The 12,904-nt window shown below is 46.3% G+C and overlaps 1 protein-coding gene across 1 annotated transcript in view; it reads right to left on the minus strand.

The window, feature by feature from the left end:
- Positions 1 to 12,904, minus strand: part of ACSF2 (acyl-CoA synthetase family member 2) — a gene marked incomplete at its 5' end in the record, with an annotated part of 34,769 nt that overhangs the window by 17,948 nt on the left and 3,917 nt on the right. The window contains 9 exons of the mRNA XM_080629330.1: positions 3,024 to 3,100; positions 4,198 to 4,289; positions 4,624 to 4,772; positions 5,668 to 5,763; positions 6,142 to 6,304; positions 6,519 to 6,637; positions 9,656 to 9,709; positions 10,702 to 10,830; positions 12,098 to 12,293. Of these exons, the coding sequence (XP_080485456.1) occupies positions 3,024 to 3,100; positions 4,198 to 4,289; positions 4,624 to 4,772; positions 5,668 to 5,763; positions 6,142 to 6,304; positions 6,519 to 6,637; positions 9,656 to 9,709; positions 10,702 to 10,830; positions 12,098 to 12,293 (1,075 nt within the window). The remainder of the gene's footprint in view (positions 1 to 3,023; positions 3,101 to 4,197; positions 4,290 to 4,623; positions 4,773 to 5,667; positions 5,764 to 6,141; positions 6,305 to 6,518; positions 6,638 to 9,655; positions 9,710 to 10,701; positions 10,831 to 12,097; positions 12,294 to 12,904) is intronic.

Genomic DNA, 12,904 nt, shown 5'->3' on the forward strand with positions numbered 1-12,904 from the left:
TATTTACAGGTCTGCCCTTTCTCAACCTTCTTTTTCCCTGCCTAAGCTCAATTCCAGTTCACTCCTCCACGATGAAAGTAAAAAACACAGGGCAATTATACCCATTTTTTATTATACCACTTTCTATCCAGCTCTCTCAAACAGGTTTACAGGTGTTAATGAAAGGAAACTACTTATTCCAGGCTTGCAGAAGACAAAGCTTGGTACCTTCGGGTGTCAGTGCCAAAATAGAGATACAGAAACCCACTCAGTGTGGTGAGCATGATTCTAAAGAATATGAAGTATCTTTGACTTCATCATGTACCTCTTGAAAGCCAGGCAGCTCTCTCAGGTGTCAGCTATGGGCGTCTGTATTTATGACCGATGACTTGTGTCATTGACCATGTTTCAGATGCAGAGCTGCTTGGCAGTTCCTAAAAGTTACTTGCCCCGGGTTGTCTGAACTGGGGCACCAAAATAATGCCCTGTTCTTGAAAACCTCACCCTTGGGTTTCTTCCTTTACAAAGGAAGTGCTCATTGACCATGGCTGCTTTGGGTAAGGTACTCAAGAGTCATTAGCAAAAGAGGTCAGAGATGGGACTAACACGTCTTCTCTATAGGAACTCACAATGGCTCCTTGATTCCTAACACTTCACTTTCAAGTATGGGCTTCACTCACTCACTCACTATAAAGGCAAACGGACAAGTTTACTGATTGCTTGGAAAATCCCCTTAAACATGTGGCCTTCTCTCTTCTTTCCCCCTAGCAGGCCCCGGTATGGCCTGTCCTGGTGACTGGTCACTTCAACCATCAGAAAACTACTGACTTCTGAGTCCTTCCTTTAAGCTTCTCCTACCTATCAGGAAACACTTCTGATATATCCAAACACCTCCAGCCTCCTCCGAATCCTCGCTTCTCTGCTCATCGCAGGATGGAATCCACCTTTTCAATCTTTTCTGACATCTATATATTTCAAAAGAGGCATTTTTATGCATGATCATACTAAGACAAAGCTAACTTAGATCCTGCCGGTAAAACACAGTCATCTTTCCCAGAGGCAACATAACCCACATCCCCAGTCAAACAGTTCGTCGCTGTCTCTCCCTTTCCAGGGGAGTGGAAGCAAGAGGGAAGGTTGGAGCATCCTTCCCCAGCTGCTTGATCAGGAAAATTGGTCTCAACCCATACAAAGCAACTCCTCTGCCTTCCCACAGAGGGGATCCCTGCAGGCCAGGGCTGAGGGGGATAGGTGAAGCAATGACCAAGAACCGATGGCCTTGAGATCGAGCTGCCCTTTCGTGCCAAAGGGCAGCAATCTCTTTAGGTTGGCCAGAAATCTTTTAAGCAAAGCAGTACTGGGAAAGCCCCAAAAGTGGAGCTATCTGAAGACTGGATTCCCTCCCACTCTGTGGGGTCTACCAAGACACATGTACATCCAAGAGGAGAAGGTGTGAGCTGCGCAGCCTGACACCCCTCCTCTTCTCCTTGCCCAAACCCCGGAGGATCTAGCAGGATACCAGGATGACTGTGGTTTATTGTCATGGCTATTACAACACCACAGTTGCAACCTAACTGTGTTTTTTAATCTGAAAGAGTTATATAAATATATGTATATTTATTCCTCTGTAATTGAGTGTAAATGACCTTTAAGGGGATGCTCTCCTCTGTCTCCTATGTAGAAATCAAATTGTATATTTTCTTATGTACATCTTCTGTATAAAGCTCTTGCTGCAAAGATGAATTCAACAAGTCTGCCTGTGTCTGTTTGAGGGCTGGAGGATCAGAAGTAACAAGAGACCAGTGATACAAATACAGACTTAATCCTCTTTATCCTATGGGCACAGCAACTGGTTGGGAGGGGTTTAATATTTCTCTCTCTACAAAACAGGAACATGTGGCACCCAGTGGGTCCTGGGCACTTGCAGTAATGCCTGAACCTATTTTGTGAGGCTAAATTCAAGCCTATTATAAAAATAGGTGGCTGACACCTGACAGTCTGACAACAGCACCAGGGCTGTCCTGGTGTTTTCAGCTCAGCATTAAAAGCATCCGAGATGGCTCCAAGACGGATACCCTGAGCTCCCCTAGTCCATGGCAGAGCACACAGGCATCCCTGGAAAACACTGGTGCTGGTGTGGTCCAGGCCTGCCAACAATAACACACCTAAATCTGACTCTCAGCCCCATGCGCGTTTACGCATCACAACAGTCTGCTCCCTCAGCATTTGAAAGCAGCAAGTTATTGCCTTTAAAGTAAAACAAGAAAGTCCTTTTTTGCCTCAGCCATTCACTCACACACGTGCAGATGACAGAACCTGCCTATGAAACATGGCACCTGAAGTGGTGCTGACCCCCTAAATACGCAGGACCTGCTGATGCTCTTGCACAGGCCAAGGGTGCAGGGACGTGATGGAGCAGCAGCACGTGTGGTCCACCATGTGCTGTCCTTCTGGCAACTCAATGCCTGGTGTTGCATGCGTGGATGGCACCCTCCCCACAGCCAAACACATAGTATGCAACATAGTTTTCTATCTGCATGCAGCCCAAGATGGTGTAAGAAACCCAACAGCTCCACAGCAAGATGAACACGTGCCTACCCACACCAATACAAACCAGCAACGCCTCTTCCATGATCATTCATCCTTGCAGCATGTACAACAGAAGGGTTTATGAAAGCTTTGAAACACATCAGCAGCTCGGTTTGTAACTCTCAATGCAGTGTCTTCTCTTACAAAGCTTCCTCCCCAGGCACCCCACCAGCAACAAGACAGGACCCCCCTTCTTCCCAGCCTCTCAACACCTTCACTCCTCAGCTTGGCCTCGCAGCCATGTTCCCATCACACGCAGCATCGCTGGGTACCACTGCGGTGCAGAGATCATAGAATCATAGAATAGTTAGGGTTGTAAAGGACCTTAAGATCATCCAGTTCCAACCCCCCTGTCATGGGCAGGGACACCTCACACTAAACCATGTCACCCAAGGCTCAAGGTCTCACCAGGACAATCACTACTCGTAGCTCCAATCACAGCAACCACAACTCACCACCATCTCCGGCATGTGCATCTTGGTCATAGCCATCTTCATGACCTCAGGGGGAACAGGAGAACCTGCAATGACTCCTGGAAGAAAGAGGAATAGATGACTGCCTTGGAAACCATCTATTTATTCCCAGGAGTGGTCTCTCAGGGGTTCTGCATTCCCAGATTTAAATGCTGGCGAGACCTTTGGGATACACGGGTTCCTGTCAAAATATTTTCCATTTTCATGGATAGAGGTTGTAGTTATTCTAGAAGCAAGGGCTGCAGCAAGGCCAGTTTGTCTGAAGGAATTAAGGGTTGGCAGAGATCACTCATTAGGAAAATAAACTCCACAGCACAAACCTCATCCAAGCTGCAGTTTCTAAAAAGGGAAGATCCAGAGCAGCAAGAGGCACAGATTTTTAGCAGGACAAACAGTCCCATCCATCAGCACCACCATAAAACCAAAACCCCTTCCTCCTGCTTTGCACAAGGCAGCCCTTTTGGGAAAGGGCAGATCTCATCTTCACTTGTTCTGTCTTAGGAAGGCAGAGCAAAAGAGTGGGGTAATATATAGGCTTTGCTGGGAACAAGATGAGACAGGGTGATTTCCCACATAGAGGTGATTGGGTAACCTGCTTAAATGTTTCTTTCTGTTCCAGCACCACCTTCTCTTAGTGTTGTCATTGCACCAAAAGGGCTGATGGCCTCCCTGTTTCGGCTCAGCTCTTTCCAAGGCTGTCTGTGACAAGACAAAAAGCTCCAGCACACGTTATCACACCCTCACCAGTATTTAGACGAAGGCAGGAAACTTTAGGTCAGAGAAATCAGTGTAGCTCTGCTTTAGGGACTGCACCAGCCTAAAGCATCTGCTGCCACATGGTGGTGGCTGGTGAGACAGGAGTTGAGCAAACAGGCTACTCCTGACACCTTCCCTTGCAGATGAAACGGAAAAGTCCTTTCCTCGACTGCCTTAAGATGAGAGAAGAGTCCTAAAAATACATATATTTTGAAGGAAATCCCAAGGAAAGGAAACGCAGCATCAAATTCACAGTGAAACACAAAGCTCGCACAACTAAACTCTTCCCTTCCAGAAGAGCCAGTTGCTTGCAAAGCTTAATACAGCCTCCCAGCAGGGAACAGCAAGAACAGTAATATCCATTTTCTCAGGATTTTTCCATTTGAGTTCCAAGCCTTACCTCCCCGGAGACTTGACAGGTCATAGGAGTCAAAGTCCGGCTGGGAGAGCATGTCTATGAACATGGTTGGTGTGCCATACAGAAAGGAGCATCTTGAGGAAGGGGAGAGAAATGGTGAAGTTGGAACCAGGATAGTTCCAGCTCAGCATCCATCCCATCCTCTCCCATCCCATCAGAACAGCAGCACAGAGGCAGGCACAGGAGATGCACTCTTCATCAAGGCACATATACATACAGGTACATAACCATAGATATGAGTGTATCATGCAGATGCAATGATACCTCTTCTGCTTTATGAGCTACACATGCAGAACAAGCTGGAAATGCAACTCTCTCAGCCGAGGTGAGGTGCGAACACAGACCAGCCATAGCAAACCAAGCACCACCACAGGGTGATAAACCCTGTAGCAAAACACAAGCTCTCACTTCTCTCGAGACACAGCCTCCAGCGCAGCCTTCCCCTCGAAGCTGGGCGATGAGAAGATGCAGGAGGACCCGTGCAGAGCCATCACCATGCAGCCTCCTACCGACGACAGGCAGTGATAGAGGGGTGTGGGCAGGGCAACGCGGTACTCCTGGGACCAAGCCAAACACAACAGTGAGGAGAGGAGATCTCCCACAGCTGGTTCCCAGCCCATCTCCCTGTTGAAGAGCTATGATCTAAACAGAGTATTCCATGACTCATTGAAAACTTGCTGGAAATGCGACATTCATCTGTGTTTCCGCGAGTTGGAAATGCGATGCTGATCATTGCTGCCTTTAATAAGAATCAATTTGGAAGCTTTTAATGTCAAAATTGCATGCTGCCATTTTGCAATACCTTGTCTCTGCTGGACTTTGTGGCCTGGTATCGCTTACACATGACTTTATGCTATGCCAGAGGTGTGGTAGGGCTATGACAGGTATGAAGTGTGCAGGACTTGGCACATGCTGTTGATTTTGCTTTTAAAAGCAGCAAAGGCTCTGAAGATTGATTGAAACAACCCAATATTTTCCTGTGTCAAAGCTGCTGTGTTAGAAATAACTACTTCAAAAGAAAATATTTGCCTTTAAGAGTATTAAAACTAAACTACAAATAGAAAGGTCACATCCTGATGAGAGTTATGAGACTCTTACGATTCTCATGTATGCATGACATGAAATGAAGTCATACAAAGCAGATTAAAACCTTATTCAAAGGAATTCAAAGCTAACATCCAGAGTGTTGTAATTATCTGAAATGAGCATTCACCAAGATGAAAAGTGGTTAATTTCACATTTTTTCCCCCAAAAGGCATCTTTTTCCTGCCCGCAAAAACCCTTCACATGAAACTGAAATGAAACATCACTGAAACTCCACTGAAATGATAAATGTCACAGGTGAGTATCCCTCCATGTCACTCGCAACTGAGTGAGCACCAATGCTCTCCATACCTGTGGTGCCTCTGTGGCCATGGAGACGACCCCAAAGTGTGTTTCCATAAGACCCACCTGCTCTGTGAACCCCAGCCTCAGCCCAGTCAGATAGGCGTTATTCACAATGTTCCTGTGGGAGAGGGTGGCTCCTTTAGGGCTTCCCGTGGTCCCCTGAAAGACACAGGGCATTATGCAGTGATGAGCTACGAGTGTTCTGGGGTGATCTCACTCTTCATTCTCCATTCAGACCTGGGAGACTTATTTCCCCCTTTAACAGCATCCCAAAACACACACACACAAAATGGCCCAACTTCAATTGGACAGACATCCCATGACACCCTCTCATTCACATCAACCCTTGACAAAGGGCTGAGCAGCAAGAATGGAAGAAGGGTAATTGTTAGAACACCTCCTTCCTCCTACAACAGAAGATGGGAACAGGGCTTGGTCTCAGGGAGCAGAAGGAAAAAGGAATGGGATGCTCAGCATCCCACACATCTTTCCCTGTGTCCCCCAACCACAAGGCATGGAGCAGGCAGGAGCACCTACTGAAGTGAACTGAATGTTGATGGGCTCATTGCAGGACAGGGTTTGCTGCACGGCTCTTAACTGCTTCATATGGCTGCTGTCCCCTGCCTGCATCACCTCATCCATGTGGAAGGTGCCAGGCAGCTTGGAGTCCAACATGATGACAATGTTTAAGTTGGGTAGCCTGGCAGGAAGAAGAATACCATTAACAACATCAGAGCAAGGAGAAAACAGCATAGATAGGTGTACATTGGTCAAGCCAAACCTCCAGGAGGACCTAACTTGTTCTCTTCACATGAGGTCTTTCTTCCACCCAAGCCTGTGTTGTGCAGCTGAGAGGACACAAGGCAGGACTGGCTGTTAGGTCAGTGCAAACACACCAGGTGTTCCTAACTCACCTTTTGCTCTTTATTCCCCCTGGGCTGGATGTTTCTATCTCGGGACATGACTGCTTTAAGATATCATAGTACTTCTGTGTTTTAAATTGAGTGGGAAACACCAGTGCCTTACAGCCAACCTGTGAAGGGAGACAGAAACTCATGAGAAGTCACGTTGGGTTGATGTTCAGGCCGTGATACAGAGCAGTCACCGCTGACACAGGAATGCGCACAGCCCTGTCACCTTACACAGCAAGCATTAGCCATTATACCACACCGGGATCTACTCCATGGCTTGTTGCTGTAAGCACGTGATAGAATCAGCAATCTCCAGGCTAAACCCAGAGGTTTTAAACTCTTCTTAGTAAGATCCATTGCATGCAGTGGCTTAAAGATTCATTGGGAAGCTTGACATGGGTCTTTGCATAAGGAGGATGCAGCAGCCATGGTTTCAGGGCTGGGGACATAGAATCAGAGAATAGTTAGGGGTGGAAAGGACCTTAAGATCAACCAGTTCCAACCCTCTCACAAGCAGGTTCACTGAGGGCAAATGCACTCATAAAACCCCTCAAGCACAGGGCAGGGTGCTGTTACTGCACCCCAAGCACTCATGTAGGAGAGCAGAGCTGCAGCCCCAGGTTCCCTCTTCTCCTAAGACGAACACTCCTCATTGCAAGCACATGGCAAACAATGTGAGTTGTTGCCTCACATTAGGAGTCTCACCACTAATGAAAAAGCTAGTCCCAAAATATGGAGAGAAATCAACTATTTGAGTTGGTCTGAAACGAGGAATTTTGAGGAACTTTGGGAAAACAACAAAACCTAAAGACCAGCTTTCAGGTCAAGCCAAGGTTTTGGTGTAGGTTTTTAAAGATGTTCCATTTCCTAAGATTTTTGCATCTCATTTTAGAGCATTATTACTTATTTTCTATAATTTTATATTATTATTAATCAGCTATTTTGAAAACTCAAACATTTTCCCTTCAAACCTCTACATCTACACAACCCCAAAATAAAGCGCTTTCATTACTCCAAGAATTCCTCCCCCTTTTTCAGCCTTGCTGAATCTGACCCAGATTTGAAACCCACTTTCATCTTCCCAATAAATGCATTCTTGTCAAATAAACCCTTCACATCAATTATTTACTCAGCTGGATTCATTATTTTCCCAAGGTCCATGAAATAAGGAGACCAAGGCTCCAGCAATAAATTATTTGTAAGCACCCTCTAGGGTTTGTCAGAAGGGAAGACAAACATTTGCTCTGTTTCCTGGAACAGGCTGCCCAGGGGATTGAGGCTGTTCTGGGATGGTTTGGGCCTTTGGAAGTTTTACTATTAGTTCCTTCCAAACTACTATTCTGGTTGAACTAGCTTTGCAAAAGAGATGTTACGTGAGGAGAGGAGCTTGCAGAGCAGATGCTATATGAGATAAGGGTCTCTAGGTGGGCTCCTTCTGCTTAGTGTCAACCTGAATGGCAGCACCCATCTTCAAAGGGCCTGTTGTATGAATCCTGTCATCGGTTTGCTTTTACAAACCATGGAAATACAGCAGGAATTTCTGTATATTCAGCATATATTTCTGTATATCCCTAAGGGAGGGAACGTGTTGGAGCAAGGGAAGTGCTGCACAAGCTGTCAGGATCCAAGAGGCAAAGCCCTAAAGTCTTCAGGGGTTTTCTTTTGCAAATAAACAAATACAAATGATTAGGGGGTGATGGACATCAGAGACCCCAGTGTCAAAGGTACATGGAAAAGCTGGGAACATTAGCAAACCTGGGAGGGTGAGACAGGAATAATCCCCAGTGGAGCTGAAACATGTTTCTACTCTTACCCCATCAACGTCCCATCTTACCCCATCTCCTCCTCAACTGGAGGAGGAAATCAAAGCAGACTCTGACACAGAATGATGGAAAGGAAAACAAAAGCCAAGTCTCCTTGGGGAAAAAGGAAAGCACTGCCATGCACGTTTCCACCTGGTGAGACACACAGGAGGACATTCACACTGAAAGAGATGTGCTTCACTGCAGCACTGCTTCCAATTCTAATGCACCAAAACAGGAGTGAGACCACCATAAGAGGATTAAATGAAAGAGAAATGGCAACTCACATTGCAGCCCAGCAACCGAATTACAGTTACTGATGCAAAAGTCTTCCTTTGCTGTCAGAAATTGTCTACTTCCTAGGTTAAGCAAGAGCTTGGATAGTACTGGGAAGACCCAGAAGTAATTCCCTCTCTTCTAGTATCAGCCTTTGATTTAAAGCTGAACAAACTACAGATGAGCAAATTAGCTTAATTAATCCTGGGATAAATTTTTAGCCATCAAATGGTTAATAACCCAATTTCCTCATTACTGGAGCTAAGAAGCCAGAACAGTTTAAACTGATCGATGCTCTGCACATTGCCAACTGAAACCCAGGCACGTATACAAGGGTGGCTGAGGGAGCAGGGTCCAGCCAGTCAGAAAGATGTCAATACCTAGGACTTAAACCAGGTTAAACCTAAAGCCTAGGACAAATGTGGGAAGGAGAAATCAAGCTGCCGAGTCAGCTTATCCTTTCTGAACCTTCCTCCTTCCAAGGTTAAAGTCCCATATGGTGATGTTTGCCCAGAGCAGGAGGAGGGCAGGATGGCACTGAACTGGGCAGGGCAGATGTGAGTGTGGAAAAGCTGGAACTGATTTAGGACAGATGTTGCCTCCAGAGATTGCAGCCGTGCTCTGTTACTGCTCAGTCTCTGCTGTCCTGGCTGCCAGCTTCTCGAGCAGTCTCTGGGTCGCATACTTAGTCCTGTTTTCCTCATTTCCTAGCAAGTGGCTGCTGGCAGGTAGGGCTGTTATTGATGTGATATTGGCAGTAAATGGCTGTTAGAGAGAGAGATAAGGATGCAGAAGTCTCCATCAGACAGACAGTGTCGCAGCCATGGGGAACAGCAATAAATATGACCCTAGAACTGCAGCTTCCTCCCCTGGGTCACTGCATGGTGTGTCCTCTCAATACGGCCACCAGAGCCCTGCTCTCCAGCCAGGTCTCCCTGTTATGCCCACATCTCAAGTAGAAGCTCCTCTATGCTGTGTCCCCACTATCCCCTTTAACAGATAGCTTCTTGCAGGAGTTCTCACAATGAATCAGTTAGCATTACCAGCAAGTGCCACACAAACCTTACTGATGACAAACTCCAGCTCAAGGGCCTGGTAGGCTGGATTCACAGATACCTGAAGAGGGAGGAAGAAGAAGGATGATCAGAGTTACCCTCGCGCCTTGAAAACCATCTCTCCTAACATGTATTCCAACAGAGAAGTTTGCCCAGGGATCAGCCACACTCAAAGCCTCTCCTCCACAGCGCACCAAGAGCTCACCACCACAGGGGTTTCACAGTCACCAGAGAAACTGGCTTAATCCTGTGTTTGCACGGAAGAAAATGAAAAGAGAGGCTTATGTGAGGTCACAAAACCAAACCAGCTTCAGGAACAGAAGTCAAACCACATCCAATCTACTAAACTGAGGACTCAAAACTCAAGTGCAAGCCAGGTTTCCTGATGGACAACCATGAAAATACCAGCTTTATCTTGTCCAGCTCTCCACAGAAGCAATATTGGACACTGGAATTGAGTTCCCCATTAGGCTCATACTGAGCCACCCTGTTCCTGTGTCTTAGTAGATACTGGGATGAACCGCAGTGAAGAAAAATGGACCAGAAAGGAGTGTGCAGTCCTTATCATTGTGCACTGTCTAAAGTGCATTTTGGTGAACATCCCAGGTCATACTATTAAATGAAAACTGGCTTTTGGAGATATGTAGCTTGTACTAGATTAAGTGAGCTTTTGCATCATGAAGCAATACAGGCCCTATTTAGAAGGGATCTAAGTAGCTGGTAACTGTTTAGGAAAGCAGCATGCTACATAAAAATGGTCCTATAGGCAAAAGTATATATCTTTCTATCATCAGCTGCTGCAAGTTAGTTCACAGCAGTCCGTATCTTGCTGCTCCTTCCTCTGCAGTCTGCTTTTCTACATAGTGGAGGGCAAAGATGCACAGATCTTGTTTAAACACTGGATTCAGTTATAGACAACATGATGGGTAAGAGCATAGCAACTGTGAAGCATGGAGAAGAGAGACAACAAACTTTGTTCTCCAGTATCTCCTATTGCATCTGTGTCTCCATTTTCTTGCCCTGCTAAAAATCAGACACAGCATCACTCCTTACCAGGATGATTCCTGCCTGGGCAGTCGCAAACTGCATAAGAACCCACTCGTACTTATTGGGACCCCACATCCCAAGCCGGTTTCCCTTCTTCAGACCAAGAGCTAGAAGCCCAGCTGCTGCCTGGTCCACCTGTAAAACATAAGGCAAGAGCCTGAACATCACCCACAGGATGCAGTGAGGGAATGTTCACCTCCAGGCACCAATTTCTGGGGGAAAAGCATCATGTTTGCAACTGAAATCAGACAGAATATACCTCTGCTGCACTGCCTGTCAGCCTGCTGCATCTTCAGTGTCACAGAGCAGCCCCTGCTTAGCAGGTTGATAAAAAGCATAAAACCAAGTGTGGAACAATATAACAAAGCAGAAAGGAAACCAAAATGTATAATTATGTACCAGTAGTTGCAAATTAATTCTTGCCCAAAGTGTATTTAGTGTCTAGCTCCTCATTGACTCAGTTTAGGACTAAGCTTTACCCATGCACACTGTTGGATCTGCCTCTGCTCCATCACATCACTTACTTCTAGAACTCTGCTGAAGAAAACTGCATCAAGTGATTTTTGGCCAGTTTCTATCTGGGGTTTCTATCCTCATTAACTCCTCATCCAGCCACTATAGTAACATAACTACTGCAAGATGGTGTGTTTCAGGTGTGCAGATGCATGTAGAAATATCCTGAAGTATTCAGGAAAGTTTTTGGCAGCTTTGGTATGTTCTCAAATGAATTTATGAAGTTAGGAGATATGAATGTGAGGAAGAGCTATTCTCTGATTTAGTGCTGAATTACTGCCCAGGGTTTAAAATTAGGGTGAATGCAGGTATTCTTGTTTATGTGAATGGATGTAACCCAAACACCAGTAAATCGAAATAAACCCAAGCAATTTTTCCTATCCAAGATATCATACATTTAATAGAAACTTCTCAGGCTTTGAAGTATTGCCCCTCCATTCAGAATACATATAAACATGTATTTGTGTGCAATATGCATACACACACGCATAGATACATCCACACATGATTCCGTGCATGCGATTGAGACCAAGTCCTTGACTTTGCTCAGCTGCCTTTGTGCTTGGATTAGAAACCTCAACACGCTCAGAACCTCTGACAGTCAGAGCAAAGTGACTAATACAAGAGCTGGAGCCTGCTCCACAGGAGAAAACCACCGTGACTCAGCCTATACACATCAGATAGGGCTGATAATTTTTAAGTGTGAAAGTTCATTCTGAGATAGTGAGCATTTTACATAAGCTTCTCCCTGCTCTTGGAACCCAAAGGCAGCGCTGGTGTGTGCATGCTGGGGAGGTGCTGCTAGAAGCCACTTTCCATGTCTCCATCATGCCTGCTACTGCCATTATCCACCCGCCCAGGCCTTCCAAGGGGTGAACCGGGCCCTCACCTCCTCTTTGAACTGAGCAAACGTCTTCCGAACCCCATCCCGGCAGAAGACCAGAGCCTCACGGTCAGGAAACCGCTCGACGGTTTCATCCAAGCACTGGCCTGTGGTTTTGGTGAGCAGGGGGATGTCTGAGGTCCCCTGGATATAGCTGTTGGTCAACCTTAGGGAGGCAGAGGGCACCCCCATGTGCAGGGCACTGGGGAAGAAAAGAAGAGTCTATTTTTAATATAAGCCATTAATATCATCTGCCTAGGAAGATCATCAACCTGCCCGAAGCACCAGCAGTACCCAATGCATATCCCCACACCAATGAGAACCACAGGCAAGAGCTTCAGCAGGTCAAGAGTGTGCTGAGGCGCTGGCACAGGGTGCCCAAGGAAGCTGTGGCTGCCCCATCCCTGGCAGTGTTCAAAGCCAGGTTGGATGGGGCTTGGAGCAACCTGCTCTAGTGGAAGGTGTCTCTGCCCATGGCAGGGGGTCACACATCAGCCTGAACTCAATTTCCCCCCATTCATTACAGGATCAATATTCTGCAAAGACTTGGTGCTATTTACCATGAAAGATTCTGTTTTCTGCTCACAAGAAACAAAACCTACATGAAATCACTTCCCTTGTGGGGTGAGCTCAATCTCAAGAGCACAGAGATTTTACCTTCCAAGGGGAGTTTTGTTCCAGGAGCTACATAATGCCCTCATCCTCTTTGCCCCACTGCTTTTGGGCAGATGGAGGGTTGTGCAAGTCAACAGGCTCTGTTTGGACATCAATCCTAGCAGAGCCCTTGGGTGACTCACATCAAGGCTGCAGGGC

This window comes from Psittacula echo, assembly GCF_963264785.1.
Source record: "Psittacula echo genome assembly, chromosome: 14".
NCBI lineage: Eukaryota > Metazoa > Chordata > Aves > Psittaciformes > Psittacidae > Psittacula > Psittacula echo.